Source organism: Gossypium hirsutum, chromosome D10, assembly GCF_007990345.1.
Source record: "Gossypium hirsutum isolate 1008001.06 chromosome D10, Gossypium_hirsutum_v2.1, whole genome shotgun sequence".
In the NCBI taxonomy this organism is placed as follows: Eukaryota; Viridiplantae; Streptophyta; class Magnoliopsida; order Malvales; family Malvaceae; genus Gossypium; species Gossypium hirsutum.
Genome location: NC_053446.1, coordinates 3569022 through 3587500, shown reverse-complemented (window position 1 = coordinate 3587500; position 18479 = coordinate 3569022). Strand labels below are relative to the sequence as shown.

The following is an 18479-nucleotide window of genomic DNA, read 5'->3' as shown; positions in this document are numbered from 1 at the left end:
AATAGATTGAAGATTGAAGATCTTATCTCCCTAAGAAGTAGTGGAGCAGATCGAAGATGGTGTATTTTACCTCCCTATGGTTATAGTGGAGTACATTTAAGCCCGTAATTCTACTTCCCTGTACAACAGTGGAATAGATTGAAGATTTCAGATCTTATCTCCCTAAGCAGTAGTGGAGCAAATCGAAGATGGCAGATTTTACCTCTCTGTGGTTATAGTGGAGTACATTGAAGCCAATAATTCTACTTCCCTGAAGTTGCAGTGGAGCAGGTTAAAGCCGGTAATCCTATCTCGCTGAAGTTGCAGTGGGCGGATTAAAACCTCAGATCTTATCTCTCTGAAGTTGCAGAGAGCAGATCGCATCTAGTCTTATCTCCCTGAAGTTGCAGTGGAGCAGACTAAGTAAGCAAGTCTTATCCTCCTGAAGTTGCAGTGGGGAAGACTGAAATCGGCAAGTCTTATCTCTCTGAAGTTGCAGTGTAGCAGATTAAAGCCGATAATCCTATCTCCCTGAAGTTGCAGTGGAGCGGATTAGAATCTTAGATCTTATCTCTCTGAAGTTGTAGAGAGCAGATCGCATCCAGTCTTATCTCCCTGAAGTTGCAGTGGAGCAGACTAAATAAGCAAGTCTTATCCTCCTGAAGTTGCAGTGAGGCAGACTGAAGATATCAAATCTTATCTCCCTGAAGTTGCAGAGGAGTAGATTGAAGCATTAGTTCCTATACCTTTGAAGATGCAGTAGGAAGGGACGAGGCTTTTTGAAGAAGAAAAGTACCAAGGTCCAGCATGTCTGGGCAAAATCGGGCATTTTTAAAATCTTTGCTCTGTTCCCGTTACACGACAACGAGTAAAGAGGGGCAGCTGTAAATACCCAATTTTGCCCGGGTTTAAAATCTTGAATTATAAATGGGCCACAAGGCCCAAACCAAAACAAACAAAGGCCCGAATACAGAGGCCCAAAACAGATAATAAAACCCTAGGGTTTCTAATCTTCAACAGCGCCGCAAGACGAGTCCTCTGGATCTCCATGATCTTCACCTGCAAGGAAACAAGCATCAAGAAAGAAACAAACAACATATGGAAAGAAAATCATGGATTTTCGAATCAAAGATATCAGCAGATTTCTTTCTTTCTTTGCTTTATTATTATCATGGCTATAAAAAGCCTTTGAATACACTATAATGAGGGATCGAAAATCAATACAAAAAAAAAGTTATTATTTTCATAGCAAATAAAGTACCAAAGAGCAAAGATTAATCAAAAAAATCAAAAGGTTGATAGTTTTTTTTCGAACTTCAGTTTCTTTTCTATTTATTTTACCCGAATCTTTTTTTCATTTTTTTAAAATACACAAAAAGGGAGAAAAGGAATACTTACTTGCGGGAAAGAGACGAGAAACCCCATTTGCTCCAATCAGATCAGGGTTGAAGGGACTTTGAATCCATTGAAACGGCGGCGGCGGTTGACTGTGGGAACCCTAGTAGAGGAGGCTAGGGTTCATAAGTTTTGTTTTTTTATAAATATGGCAGAAAGTGATTCTTTTTGTTTTAAAATGTTGCTTTTATAATAAAATTGAAACGGCGCCGTTTAAGGGGGCAAGATCCGCGCGTCGACCCGACCCCGACTCAGGATCCGCGTGTTTTTATGCGGAGGGGCAAATTGCGCTTTTAGCCCCTCCGCCTTTTAATATATTTTCAATTATTTTTTTATCTTTTAAATTTGCCCTTTAATTTATTTTCAATTTCAATTTAGCCCTACTGGAACGATGTCGTTTTAGAGGAGAAGGGAAAATTTTCCTTCCAACCCCTCTATGTAATCTGCGCGCTTAATTTAATCCTCCAGACTTTATTTATTTATGAATTTGCCCTAATTTTTTTATCACAGTTTAAAATTAGTCTTTTTTTTAATTAATTAATTTCAAAATATTTTTTTTCTTTCTTTCCTTTTAAGCTTATATGTGTAATTATTATGTTTATGATGTCTATATTGGTTACCTTATATATATATATGTACATATATATATTATACTTTCTATACATATTTTATAATTTATATATATATACACATATATGCAGTCATTATCTTTATGGTCTATATTTATTAACTTACATATATATGTACGTATATATATTATACTTTCTACCCATATTTTTATAATTTCTATATATATTTTTCTTTATTCTCATAAATGTATTATATATATAAATCTTTTTTATATAATTTTTATAGTTTTTTTTAATTTCAATGTATATATTATGCATTTTTTCCTTTATATTTTTTGTTCATTTGTTTGTTGATTTATGTTTTCATTTTTTTTTGATACTTTGCATATCATTGGTTTTTTTTTAATTTTTATTTATTTATTTGTTTATCTTATTTATATACAATTGACGTATTTATTATTGTTATTTGTTATTGCAATATTTATACATGCATTCAACATAACATTACATCATTTTACTCAATTTTAAAAAATAGAAAGTTTTCCAAATTGAGATAATGCTCGTATTTAGGATTTTCAAGGGAATTGAGCCCTAACGTATTGGATTCTGATTTTCTTTGTTAAATCCAATAATCGAGCATTTCTCTTTAATCAAAAAATAAGAATTCATTATTGGGAATTTCTCACGTTGTGTCCAAACGTATTGGATGTGACGCATTGATTTCTCGAAATGAAGATTTCTTTTAAAAATAATAAAGGAAATATTCCGAGTTTGGGATTTTAAAGGAATTGTGCCCTAACGTATTGGGTGTGATTTCTTAAATCTTGGATAAGTGGATGTTCTTTTAAAGTAAAGGAAATCTTCCGAGTTTGGGATTTTAGAGGAATCGTGCCCTAACGTATTGGGTGTGATTTCTTAAAGCTTGGATAAGTGGATGTTCTTTTAAAGTTTTATTGCACAAGTATTTTGGCCCAATTCATTTTTGGGGAAAATTAGAATGCTGTGCCCTAACGCATTGGGTGTGGTATCTTCTTTCTCTGAAAAAATAAGGGTCTTAATACATAGCCTTTTAAGTTTTGCTAAGGATTACGTTTTTTCAAATTCTCGACCTTAAGACATTAATCAATTAACTAGGTACCAATTTTTGGGCGTAATAAGGGTGCTAATGCTTCCTCATACGTAACCGACTCCCAGACCCGTTTTTTCTAAAATTCGTATACCAAAGTCGTTTTTAGGTGACCCAATCACATCTTAATAAAAGATTGGTGGCGACTCCCAATTTTCATTTTTTAAAGTCAACAACCTAATTTTTTTTGTTTTCAAAAAAAATGGTTTCGACAACTTTTATTGTATTTTTAAAAATTTTAAATTAAAATTTTCATTAAAAACTTGAAATATTATTTTTTTGATGGGGTTAGGGTTTAGAGGTCACACGATTTGAACTCGTGTCAAATGGATGTCTAATAAGAAATTTAACCACCGCTCCATACAAGTCAAGATAAAATTTGAAATATTATTACACATTTAGGAAAGTGTTATTATTTAATGCTAATATAGGTTGGCTCAATTGGTTGAGTATTTATTAATAATTTGAATTTGACATTTTTTTTTCAATTTTGGTCCATATAGTGACATGCACTCTAATATTGTGCTACGCCATCACTTTTGAAAAAGGCCCAGGTAACTTGCTCAATTGGAATATGGCGAGTCACATTAGCCATCACTAGTAGGCTTCTTCTTTCAGTAGAGATATGATGCATATAACTCGTTTAGCTGGCTACATTCCAATTGATCAAACACACAACCAACTAATTCCATCCAATACTCAGCTGTTTCAGGATCCGTACCTTTCACGACTTTAAACTCAATGGCGTCATACTTTCGTAACTCTTTAATTGGAGCTTTTCAGGCTTTTGCTGAGGAAACGGATTGCGGTGCAACACCGGCAACCCTCTGGAGTACATCCGCTATAATCCGTAATAGCACCTCATCTCTTTAGCCTTGATGTCGAGGTCTCGGGTTCCCAATCATATGTCTAAAACCATGTCGATTTTCATTTGGTGCATTATGTTCATATCCGTCTCCTCTAGCTACTCGAAGAGGTTTCAACTTAAGCTCATTATCTCGTTTTCTAATTTGTCAGACATCTTTTAACTATATCAAATCAAACATTAAGAATTTTAGTGCCCAAACTCAACTTGGAATTGACACTATTTATGGCATGTACCTCTAGACTCAATCTCAGGGACTGGTTCAGTTCGAGAATTGACTAAACACTAGCTCAAATACCACTAAATGTAACACCCAACACCTGACTCAATCGTCGGATTCGAATGTGTGATGTCACATTACCTTGCCGAAGCAACTCAGGCTAATTCATTTACTTAAACATAAATTTTAAATCATAATTATCATTCAAACCGATTTAAATCATCAATCATTCTCACACATGCATTCATGGTATTTAGGATTCAATTCATCATGTTACGAGGTTATGCAGGGTTAAAGTTAAAGTTAAAGTTAGAACTCGAATTTAAACTCCACTATCAAGTTTCAATGTTGTGTTTCAAGACAGAAGATTTCTTGTCTTGAGACAGGCGTCATTTTATTTTAGGTATTTTTGTTTCGATGTCAACATGTCTCGAGACACTAGAGGTGGTGTCTCGAGGCAAGGTTCTTTATGTATTGAGACTAGGTCTCAAGATCAATCTCCCCTATTTCCTTAATTTAGCTTTGATGTTTGAATGTCTCAAGATAAGGGGTTCTTGTTTCAAGACCTGGAACAGGACAAAACTAATTTAGCTTTGAATTTTACTTGTCTCGAGACAAAGGCCACTTATCTCAAGACTTAAATAAAGTTGTCTCGTGATTAGCTTCCCAAGTCTCGAAACACTAAGCATGTAGGTCGTAATATAAGGTAAATTTTATTCTTATGGTCTCGAGACATGATCGCATTGCCTCAAGACTCAATGGTCAAGTGGCCCTAAATGCACATTTTCAATTGTTCAAACTGTACCAAATGGCACCTTAAGTATACCTAAACTTTCCATCAAAGTAATACCATCAATCTAACACTTATAAACACAGACAAACATCATCAAATCATAATCATCAATGCATCATCATTTAACCAACTACTTCTCAAAATCAAACTTGTACAAACTAACATAATTATCTACTAATTAAAGGTTAAAGTTCATCTTGTAAAATCTTATATGCCAAATACCAAATATACCAAAATGACCATTTAAAAAACATGCCCCAAATAACCTAGGTACATGTCATTCCAACTCAAACACATATATACATATAAAAATGGTAGCAAAATGATTCCTGGGCTAAGTTGTTGAGAATGGATGCTTTGACACTTCCAACCTACGAAAATCCTCATCCAAGACCTACACACAGAAATAATAAATCGTACGTTGAGTATTGAAAACTCAGTGATGATAATATAATTCAAATACATTTCATTTTATTTTTAGAATAGATACTCGAAGCTATATATCGAGTAAGTCCACACCCTCTGAAAACTAGGACTATATGATTTTATCATCCTTGGTTGCCCGACAACGATGACTTTTAGTATTTGTTTATTCTACCATCTCAGGTTTCCTGGCAACAATGATTTTCAATATTTATCCGCACTGTTTATTTAGCCATCCCGAATTGCCCGGGAATGATGGCTAGCAATTCACTATATTAGTGACCCTAGGGCATGCCAACAATACTCGGGCTACATCTAAGTTCGTTTAATGGGCCATTAACATCTTAATCACCATTTTTAACATATATCATTGTAATATCAATGTTCAAATATTCATATTCACATCTGAAACATTCAAATATTCATATTCACATCTTAAACAATTTTAAACATTTATCACATAATTTGAATATTACCAATCGAATCCATTACTCGAAGTTTTTAGGGGAAAAATACCATTACCTCTAGGCATTGTCACATTAATTATAATGACTAATTAATCTACGAAAGTAAAATGAAATTGAATTATAGAAGCACAAACCAGAAACGACTATTCGTTAATGACTTTAGCTTTTTCTTTGTCCCGAGATAGACTTACGTCGTCTTTAGCTATAAAAGTTAAATCCAAATACAAAAATTCATTATTCATGCAATTCAAATAATTTACAATAATTTAAACACAAATGCATTTATTACAATTTAGTCATTTGGACTCCTAATGTCTGGAACATTTGTATATTATACGATTTACTTGATTGAATCTAAATATGACTTAATAATATAGTACAGGGACTCCCTAATTTCATTATTTATTTAGAAACCACAAAGTTTTTACCTTTTACAAATAGGTCCTTAATAAAACATACTTTGTTAATAATCTAAGCTTAATTTCAACTTGATTTACCGACACTAACCACATATCTATCATGTTCACGCCTAATTTAAACTAACCTAATTCACGCATGAACTTAATCTCTTGACATCAAATTTTTTTAAGTTTCTAATGATGAAAAACTACATTTAAACTTGCTAAATCTCTAAATTAATATTATCAATTAACCAAAATTCAACTAAAAAGTGAAGAAAGAACTCACCTATTGTCCTAAGGAAGGTACGACAATGGGTTAAATATGAGAAGGAAATGTTTTCTTTCTTTTGGTTTTTGTTTGAACAATGGAAAAGAGAATAAAAACTGTATTCTTTCTCCCACTAACTCCTAATATGTATATCATTTTAGTTTAACAAATTATTAACTTTAATTTACCTTTCTTTTTTAAACCATTATATGTATATTATAATTATTATAATTAACATTAATAATAAGTGAATTTAATCATTCCATTCCAATAATCTATTATGCAATGGGTTAAATTATCTTATAGCCCCTAACTTAATTTCTAAACAAGTCCCTTTTCCATTTTCTAAATAAAAAATTCAATAGCGATTCTATTTTCACAATTTAACCCTTGTACTATAATTATTAATCAATTCATAGATGAAATGTAAATTTTTCATTTCCGAGCTTAACCATCTCATTTTAACAATTCAACTCCAAAACCGAATTTTTTTGACACCACTGGAAATCAGCTTGTTACTGTGAGAATTGGAGAAATTGCGTGAGTAATTACAAACAATTTACACTCAAATCCAATTATTTCATGGCTTTCCAAACACACCCGTACATAATTTACTTTTAATAATAATATTTTGATTTTAATAAGTATATTTTATCTTCAAAATATAATTTTCTGTCATTTTAGTAGTCTCGTTTAAATAATCGTAAAATTTTATCGACGAGAGATAACTTCTCATAATTTTGACCTAGTAAATGTTTAAATAAATCATGGTATTTATTATTAATTATATTTACTTGGCAAAGATCACCCAATGATGACAAGGAATATATGTTTAATGCTAGAGGAAAAATAGCACAACAAATACGAAATGTTAGTTTAATCGAATAAAATTGCATAGGACATTTTGTTGTTAATTTTATTAAAAATTGTAGTGTTGAATATTTTCTTGGACTAACATATTACATGCGATGATTTAATTTTAAGTTTTATTAATTGTTTAGAGAATTTTTTTTCTTAAGTATTATTGATAATTTTTTTTAATAATAAATAATATTTTTTAGAATTGTGGATGTGTAATTATAATTTATACTATTAAACATAACATAGAAAATTACGATATAATTGTACTTTTTCGCCAAATACATCTAGAATATTAGAATTTTTTGTTATTACACGTTCATCCCGTTACTTTACGGTATCCGAATGAACCCTTAATCTATATCAAATATTGCCTAGAGTAATTTAAAGAAAAATAGGGAAAAAATGTTTTGGAAATGCTATTGATAACTTTGTTAATACATTAATTCATATAATCACTTTTGAACTATGTCTAACTAATCTAAAATTAACCTCAAAATTCAAAGAAAATTTTATTTAAATGGCATTGAAGCAATGGTTTTGGAGGAAACAAGCCAATTTAAGTTGATGCATTATATTGTAAAGAAAACAGCCCAACCCTAAAAGAAAAAACATACATACATACATACATACATTGTATATGGTATATGGAATCCTATTTTCCCTTAATAAAACTTCTTCTTTAGCCTTTTAAAATTAAGGAGATAATAATGAGGAAAGGAATATAGTTAAAAAGTGTTAATTCTTTAAGCATATAAACTGCTTTGATACGTTGTCTCTTGGGTTCTATTTCTTTTACCACAAGCTCGATCCGAGTAAATCCGAATCTTTTCAGTGTTGAATTCAAGGCAGAATGAAAGATACGCAAAGATATTCCAACAACAAATCAAGAGTTTGGAAAGACCAATAACTCAAATTGAAGGACACAAGAAGAGGGGGACCAATTAATCAAAAATTGATGAGTCCCAAAGGCCAATCGCATCTTTTCACCATTGTCCTGCAAAACCAAAAGCTGTTGCATCTGTTACAATGCATGGTGGTGCCATTGCCATTGCAATTGCAATTGGCATTGCAAAGAGACCATAGCTTTGCTGGCTTATAGCTTTGCATGTGTGTGTGCCATTTTAGTCTTCCTTTTCTTAGTCATCTCATGTGATGAGGAGCAATTTTTGATGGTCCACACTGTCTTTAGTGGTTGGCACTGCCATTTTATCTTTCCCTACTAAGGGACCAACCATTTGCCTTTACTTATTAGCCCATGTTATCATCTATTTCAGCATGTAAGCCCACTTAACTGGTTTTTTCAACACCTTTTCAACACCTTTTCAACACCTAAATTATTGGCTTTTTCAACACCTTTTCGACCACCCATTCATGCACGTAAAAAGCTAGAATAGTTCTAATAGAATCTATCATTATAAACATCAAATCAAATAATTAATTCAACAATTAACTCAATTCAAACTAACTAACTAGAATAAATTTAAAAATAACTCGCATATTTACATAAAGTGAGACTTGAACTTAAGACCTTAAAATTTTTAAAATCATGTTGATTATGCATCTATAGTTAATTAGCAAGAGAAATAACATTTAATTTTTAAAATCATGTTGGTTATGCATCTATAGTTAATTAGCAAGAGAAATAACATTTTAGGATAATAATAAGATCACAAGTATTTATATATATAGCAAGATAATTAATTATTTGTCATACTTTTGACCTTAGGAAACACTAATGAAATTGAAAGAAAACAAATATTTTCATGCTCGAATGTGCATGTATTATTGATAAACGAAATGTTTATATATGCCAAAAACCCTAGATAATACATGTGAGTAAATCTCTGCAAATCTTGAACAGATGGATTTTTTTCCCTCTTTCTTCGCATGAAAGATTTAGGAAAGTTGAGAAGTCTTTTTCCCGGTGAAAACGCCAAACTTATATTGCTCCAAGGTGGTCCATTTAATCAGACAAATCATGCTCTAGGATTGGATCCGAAACATGAAAAACACACCGTATAAACTATAAGCTATTACTACTCTTATACACAATAATTTTAGTTGAAGCAACTTAATTATTGCTTTCTTCACGAGCCCACTAGTGCATGGAGTATTGTGGGCATAACTCCCCATGAGTTCTAAGTTTATAATAACAAACATGGCATAATTGAAAGAACGAAGCCACGAGCCTTTTTTTCTTCAAAACCCTACATGGACAAATGATTTTGGTCGCAAGGACAATACAAGGAAAAAAAAATAAGGGAAAAAGAATGAAAATTGTAGAGAAGAGAAACTGATCTTCTGTGCTTCAATAGCAAAAGTTCCATAACAGCTCCTAATGAAACTATAGAACTACCCAAACTAACTTTGACTTTGTTACAACCAATTTCATCTTACGTGAGCTAACTCAAGTTCATTCAAGGCAAGTGTTTGAAGCAGCTGCTATGTGCCAATATTTCCATTACACTGCAATAAAGTGCTACCTACCATATTTGAAGTTGGCAATTTATCGAAATAAAATCTTTGAGCTTTGTTCGATGTTGATATTGTGGAATTATCCAAGCCCATCAATGAAGATCAATTCATTTGGAGGAACATATCTTAATGATCAAATAGAATTGGATTAATCATACCAAATCTCTTGGATCAAGGATGTTAGATCGGGACAAAACTTGAAGACTTATCTTCCAACAATCTACCTTACTTTGGTTGTTATTATTATATTGTATTTAACTATTTTAGTTGTTGTTTAGAGGGGATTGTAATTGATCTTTAGTATGTTAGCAAGTCTTGAAAACTTCTATATAATTTGATAGACTTGTATAGGTTTATGGGTTGATTACTGAGAGCACTTACCAATTCTTTAAGGAACATTAATGTGAAGAGTGCATTTGAGAAAGTAAAACCTTTTATTTGTGATTTTACTAAGTTCTTAAGGGGAGAATTTAAGGGTGAAAGATCTAATCCGAGTATAAGAGAGGATCCTATATTGGGGAGTGATAGAACTAGGATCACTGTTTGTATTAAGATTAAAGGTAGTGAATTTATCTCACTAAGCTAGGCTTCGCGGACATAAGGAAACCGAACTACGCAAACAACTTATTGTCCCTTGTTTTTCTATTATTTGTACCAACAGAAGACGGATAAGAAAACTAGAGCAGATCTAGTAATGTTGAGCATAATGACAAGTGATGGTTGGTAAGGCGGAGAAAGAGAAATGTGGTTGACGATAAGACTAAACAAAGAAAGACGTTGAAAAAATTTTAAAGAGAATTTTGAGAGTCAAAGTGCCAAAAATCCCTTCACTAGTTGTGAAAGGCTCCTATTTATAGTGTTTGAAGAATGGGAGTTACAAAGCTAAATAATTAATGAGTAATGAAATTAATTTTCAAGTACAATGATTAATGGTTAAAAGGGGGTGGTGAAGGGTTTTGTTGATGATGGTAATGGAGATAGTGAATAGTAAAGAAAAGTTCACTATGTTTCTGAAAGAAGAGAAGCACTCAATATTATAGAAGAAGGTTAAGAGGAAACCTCTAATTACCCCCATATCTGATCTATCAAGCCAAAATCTCTAGAACATCACAAGAGTCTTAATAACCTTGTCATATTCTCGGATTACTTCCACTTCTTCTACTTCAGTGAAGTAGCACCATGTGAAACATCTTCCATAGAACATCTCTTGAAATGCAAGATAAGGGTTTCTCCTGAAAGAGGATTATTCTAACTTTGTGAGTTGTTCTCAACATAGAAATTGTTCCAAACAATAGTTGTGTTGTGGTAATGTTTTTCTAGAAATCGCTTATTCTGAATAATAACTTTTCTTAAGAATCACTATTATTTTAAATAGAAATTGTTCCAAACAATGATTGTTTTGAACATAGTTGCTCATATAATGCAATATTCTAAACAAAAGTTAGTTCCAAACTTTAGTTGCTCTCTACAAGAGCTGTTCTTAATAAAAAACTACACTAGGATGACAATTGTTATAAACCGAAACCTTACTTTAAACATAATTATTCTAAACAATAGTTGCTTTTTTGAAAGAGATATCAAGTGAATTTATTATTTTACTTGTTCCATCCTTAGTAGAATAATTTCTGAAATATAATATTATTAAGTTAATTATAATTCTAAAGGAAATAAATATTAGAGTTTAAATTCTTTTCAAAACTCCACATTATACATGAATTTAAAATTTTAATTTAATTTATATAATTAATGCAAGATCTCGAGAGGGAATTCTTAAAAAAAAATTCTACTTTTAAGAGTTTCATGCTGACTTGGATAATTTAAAAGTGAAATTTTTTTCGAAGTCCTTAGTTGTTACACGTGTAAAGAATAATTAAAAGGTAGGTGTTGTGAAAGGGTTTTTATTTCTTCTTTCTTTTTGTGTTTTGTGTGTTGGGAATAGTTGAAAATATGATCATGTCGTCGTTGAATGTAAAAATCAATTAATCAGCGTGGAAATTAGGTGTTTGCAACTGAGAATAATGGAAAATTGAGGCTACAATAATTTGATTAATATTGGGGAAGAGATTTGGAGAAGATTTTTCATTTTTACTAAAATTTAAAAATTTTCAAGAATAAAGCTATTTATTTGGATAAATACTATAAAAAAATTAAATGAGGTTTTGAGCCTATCCATATTAAAGAGTTTTTCAAAATCCTGCCGATTGAGTTTTAACTCGACTGGCATGGGTATTGTTGTCAGTGCAAGAGGATGTAGATTCAAATACGCTTAAGCGCATTATCCTCCTATTTAAGGGTTAAAGAGAGGCTATGGGTAGTTCTAGACATTGTGTTAAAAAGAGTCTATATGATCAGAATCTATAACGAGATTGTTCAAAATATACATACATGGACCTATAATAAAATAAAATAAAAACATTAACTTTAAGATAAAGTTTTATTTAATACCATTTTATATTTTTAGAAATTTAATCATATCCATATTATTTTAGTGATTATGTTGAGAATTCAATCTAAATCATAATTTATTCATTTTAAAAAAATTTCAAGGTATAAACCGAAACGAGCTCAGTAATTAATTCCCCACATTCTGTAAGTCCATTAAAAGAGTATAAAACTGCTCCATATCCAATATAAGGATGAAACCCATTTTAAAACTTTTAAAACTTTTAACTATTTTAGCTAGACGTAATTTGACTTAAATAAATCAAATCACCTGTTTTATTTTTACTTAAAAAATACCAATGTTTTTACTCAAAAATGTAGTGATTGATTAGTGGTTGAGCCACTTAAAAGAGAAAAGTGGGGACAAACAAGATTTCCAAAAACCATGGGAGTTGCGGTGGAAAATATTATTAAAAAAATCTAAAAGTTGTGTCCAAACTCTAAAGCACTGCTCCAAATATATTTATACAGTGCATGGCATAAAAATAAAATAGAATAAAAGAATTCAGAGTAAGGTGGGGCAACTTAGTACAAATTGAGAGGGAAAACTCAAGGTGACTGCACTTACTTTGTTGGTCATGCAAATATGATTGAGCCAAGCAATCTGGATTTAGTGTTCCCCTTTGCCTCAATCATTCTCTCCTTTCCACTTCAATTTTTAATCACCATAATTCAGATTTAAGATCTCACATTTTATTCATGTTTATCATTGAGGTTAAAATATGATTTTTTTTTTCAAATTAAATCAATTTGAAAAGTTTATTTTTAAGCCAAATCGAAAAATTAAAAATAATAACTTTTTTACTTAATAATATTGTGCTCAATCTTGTTGGAACCGGACAGGATCTATTAGGTCAAGAACTAGTTGAGCAAAAGCATTGAATTGACCTTTGAGTGAACAGTTCAAACCCGATAAAAAATTGAAAATCGAGACAAAAAATTTATTTGTTGAATGGATTGAACTAATTTATAATTTTTATGAATTTTTAATTATTGTTAAACCAAAAATCGAACTAGTTAAATAAAAAAACAAATGATCTGATATCTATCCAATTTTTTAAATTTTAATTATGTCTAAAATTTTAAATTTTTTATCATTTGTAAGAAAATTATGGATAGAGCTTTTGTTTAGAGTACTGCACGTGTTAAAATTCAACTACTTTTGACGCCTTGTTTTTCTTTTTAGTGCTCTAAACACTATTATTAATTGAGAGAACAGTGATAGGTTTCTCAGTGCTCCTTGGCTAATTCCATCATGGTATAAAGGAAAATTTATTTTATGAACCCTCTTTATTATATTATTTATAGTTTCTATCAATTAAAAATAAATACACTATGTTTTTTTTTCATATTATTCATGATCTCTTCTTATTAACTATACGTATAATATGAAAAAATATATATATTTATTTTTAATTTTTAGTGACAATAAATGATATGATAAGAAGGATTCATAAAATAAAATTTCCCTTTTGTGAGTCCCCTTCGCTCAATCCACCGGCTTACCTATTCATCCACTTAGATTCTTCGTTGTACCATTAATGTTTGTTTTTCTAACATGAAATAAGTGTCCATCCATTCAATATAGCCATATTTATAGAAGAAAGAAAATATTGAAATTCGAATCTCAAATAATGTATAAAAAATTTTCGTTAAGTTATATCAATCAACTTAAATTACATATTCATAGATGTAGCATAGATGTAGAAAATCAATACCACAAAAGAAAAAAAAGTGAAAATATCTTCTATTTAAGGAAATTCTCTTTAAAACTTGATGGAACTTTCTTCTATATGGATGAGAGGGGCATTATGGTGGCCCTGAGTGGGCAGGACAATGCCCTTGAAAAATATTGTGTCTAGACAAAAATATAATGGTGGTTTGTGATCTGCATTCAATTGCCTTGTAGAATAGGAAATTGGGTCATAGAAATATCCTGGATCACTTAAGATAAGTGGCTGTTATCCCCAACCATGGGAGGCTAATGTCAAAGAACTTAGCCGAATATCATATTCATAGCTGAACCTTAATTTACATATATGGGTTGGATCCAATGCTCACAATTTTCATTTCTTTTTAGGTACTGGAAATTGGAAAAACCTGCTTGGCCAATGCTTTTCAATGGTGGCTAAAAAGATGACATTAGGCCGATTAATAATTACGTCAAGCATCGAGGCCTCGACCGCCATTTTCGACTGCTGTTGATTTGGACATGGAGTGGGGTTGTGTTTTAATTATTTTGTATGGGAAAACACCAAATGAAACCACATCGATTCGGAACATGCCCACATGTTAGATTCGGGACCAAATGAAAGTCCATCTCATCTAAACTTTTTGTATGCCCCATCAACGTTTTACGGGCATGTAAAATTCAAAGTGGCATTTTATCAAACATGTGGAATGCCTGGAAATAATCCGTTCGTTGCCTTCACCAAAGTGTATGGCGACATGACATTCGAAAAATTGTTGTTAGTTGCCGTCACTAATTTTAGCTCATCGATAAAGTTCTGCCACGTTATACACCCAAAAAAATCCAAAATAAAAAATTATATCGACAATAACACTAGTAAGGTGAAGGCATTTGAAATAGGATGAGAATTCTGTATAAATAAATAATTTGCAGATCAAATATTAAATTTATTACCGATTATGGATATGGGTATGTTTAGTTCTTTTTTATTTTGCTAATCACTTCACCGACTCAGTGATAAACTCGGATTTTAAGTTGATTGACATGACGTTTAAAACTCGATCCGTAAAATTCTTTCCTCGTCAATACAAAAAATAATAATATTTCAAACATTTGAGGAAAAATACAAAAGTTAATAAAGGCTTAATTTATTTAAAATAAAAATGGGCTCGGTACTTCATAAGGCCCATCAATTCCTGCTGGATTTTAGTCCCTTGGTGCTATAAACAATATCAGATTTTGACTGACTTTATCTTCAATTGTTAAATCCAAAGAGCAGCAAGACTGAATTCCTTAAATTAAAAATATACAGAGAGTACAAAGACCAGGAGCATAATGCATAAACCATAAAAGCTTCAAAAGCCATCAAACTACATATTTAAGTAGCAATCAATCATCAGTCTCACCGAAAAGGGCAGTCCAAAATAGAAAAAGGCTGTGAGAAAATGTACTGGTTTGAATAGCTTACCATTCTGTCATACATAAACCATCATGGTTAAAGAAGCTAGTACACAAGGTAGCTACAAAACCCTGTTTCAATAACACTGAATTCAAGTTCCGACTAAGATAAACAACCATGGAATGCAACATTAAATAACATTCCACTTGAAGAAGTGCTAAGCCTTGGCTTTTCCAGCTTGAAGAGATTGACTCCTCTGCTGCACCTTCAATATCTAGAGGATGCAAAACCAAATGATCAGATTCAATTGTCACTTTGGCAGATAAATCTAGTTACAATCTATTATCCACACCGAGGTGCCTGGATTCTAGACTCTAGAGTTCGATATTAAGAGGACACAAACATTTTCCGGTGGTCTTACAATATAATTCAACACAATTTGATTTAATATCTAGAGGACATTAATAGAAACTCATACTGATGGTTGTTATTCCAGTTTAAGAGATACAAACTTCCATAAAACCCAAAAATCATATGGATTCATGTAAAAAGTGTATGGTAAATGGTAATGGTATTAAAAGAAAAAACTTAGTATAATCTCATATATTAGCACTCAAGTTAACTCGGAGATGCAAAAGATAAACCAACAAACTTGGTAAACAACAGAGATGTTCAAAATAATATATATAGCCATTAAGACTCGAAAAGAAATATAACCATGATTCATGATCAAACAAAGCAAATGTTCTAAAAGCTTGGAATCCGGCTTAACTATTATGTGCAGCTTTAGTAGCAGGTTGAACCATACTAACAAACAATCTCAATCATAGCTCTTCCATGTGTCACAAATAGGCATTCTTTCTAATGATTGTCTAAAAGCTATTCAGTAGTATTAATTTGCAAAAAGCAGAACAGAAACATGCTGCACCACTGTTGTTTAACGTCATATAGAAATGACTTATATAGCATCAACGAAAACAATTAAGGCACATAAAAAAGAAGAACACCAACCGCTTCTCTCTTGCTGTGTTGTTTCTCTTCCAAAACTTGAAGAGATGAATCAAGCCGCTTCCTGAGGACAAAGAAACAAAGTTCTAAAGTTATTCGTATGATAGTTACAATGTTGCATAAGACATTGTAGAGTAAAACACAACAGATAAAAGGTTATTGCCCAAACATGTGAAAAAGAGTAACAGAGGTGGTGCATTTGATTAGAACTTTGTAAAGATAGGGGCGAGAAGCACCCTCTACTTCTTCTTTCAACTAAAAAAGAAAATGACCTTCAATATTATGGAGTGACTAACATCGCCGTAGATGGAAAGTTTACACATGAAACAAGATATTTAGTCAAGAAACCAGTGAGAAGGAAAGTTTACACATGAAACAAGATATTTAGTCAAGAAACCAGTGAGAAGGACAATGACATGTAAGTTAACATATTTGGCAGGTTGGTTTGCAAAACTCAGGCAGACAAAACCATAATTGAACACCACTCTTTACATTGAAAACTCATAATCCAAACACCACCTAAATCACAACGGCAAACATAGATACCACTAATGATTCTTAGACTAGATCAATAGAAACTGAAATAGACAAATCATCCATAATATTGTTTTTTAGCAACAAAAAAAGTAGAGGTGAAAATGTAAAAGGAAGCGTACAATTCAGCAGAGATGTACTCAATTCTCTTGCGAACATTCGCATTGGCCTCCGCTAAATCTTGTTTCACAAGCACTGGACCAATCAACTTGTACACATTCGCATCCTCTTTTAATAAATCCAACTCCTATATATCACAAAAAAACGAAAGCAATCAACAGAGACTCATTTTAAAAGGCTAATTAAATAATCAATCATTTTATATCTGAAAAATAACGAAAACCCATTGACACCTTGAGGACTAACTCGTTTTCTCCTAACTGAATAGTGTACTTCTTCCGGACTTGATGGTTCTTAGCTATATCTGGTGGGAAAAGGTAACAAAATTGTTTCTCAATCGAAACTTTTGAAAGCAAATAGTGAATAAATAAGACAACGGTTCGATTTGGCTTGCCTTTTTGGAGCTTGCTAAGATCGTTGGCTTTGTTCTCGAGGTCGCTCTGTAGGTCTCGAAGAGCTGTGGAGGAGGAACTCATTGTGTTTTCTTCTTGCTGCTGCTTTTGTTCTTCGAGTCTCTAATTTGATCGAGAGATGCTCGGCAAAATACTTGAATGACTTGTTTCTATTCTTGTGGGCCGGACAATGCCCTGCGCTGAAAGCCTGAGGAGATTTACACAGTGAAGTCCAGACACTGCCACCCGTCAAGATTTCAGTCTTAACCTTATTTGGGACATGAATTGGGTTTGGAAATTAATTATTAATAATGTTTCCTTACAACCACCACCCTAGTAAATCAAAACTAAGAAAACTTAGACACGAGGCTTCAAACTTTTTTTTAAGGTACAGAATTAAATTTTATATTTTTATAATAGTAAAAATATAATTTAATTATTTTAATAATTTATATTTTTATAATTTTTGAAAAAGTAAATCAAAGTGTTATTATTTTAGAAGGTTAAATTTTAATTTTATTATTACTAATTTAAAATTTTATAAATTATAAAAAGATCTAAATAAAAAATTTTATATTTTAAGAAGAAGCGGGCCCTGGCAGCCCTTGCTTCGCCACAGAGAAATCCTAATAAAAGGAATCTAGGTGGTTAACAAACATCAAATAATAAATTATTTCATGGACCTTTCTCACCACCTCACATTTGGTCTTATACAATTATTTTGTGCCACATCAACAACTTTTTCCAACTCAATTTAATAGAATTAAAACAATTTTCACGTCAAATTTAATTTTGTTCAATTTATTCTTCTTTTTTTATGTGAATTTTTTCCTTCCTCTCACCGTCTTTTACTATTAGAAGAAAAAATTTTAGAGTTTTGGTGATTTTATTGATTTTTCCCATTCTTCATCATCTCTTCATTGTAATCCCTCTATTTTTTAAATTTGACGTGGAAATTATTTTAATTTTAATTTGAGTTGGAAAAACCTATTGGTGTAACACCAAATAATTGAATAGGACCATATGTGAGGTGGTGGAAAAAGTTCATATAA

General features: G+C 31.6%; 1 protein-coding gene across 1 annotated transcript; it reads right to left on the bottom strand.

Annotated features, from left to right (window-relative positions):
* Window positions 1–15314: 15314 nt before the first annotated feature.
* Window positions 15315–17799, bottom strand: LOC107914005 (prefoldin subunit 6). The gene is made up of 5 exons (XM_016842706.2): window positions 17430–17799; window positions 17269–17339; window positions 17038–17162; window positions 16385–16445; window positions 15315–15647 (listed from the first exon to the last, which is right to left on the bottom strand). The coding sequence occupies exons 1-5, from the start codon at window positions 17509–17511 to the stop codon at window positions 15591–15593; spliced, it is 396 nt and encodes a 131-aa protein (XP_016698195.1). The 5' UTR covers window positions 17512–17799; the 3' UTR covers window positions 15315–15590.
* Window positions 17800–18479: the final 680 nt, after the last annotated feature.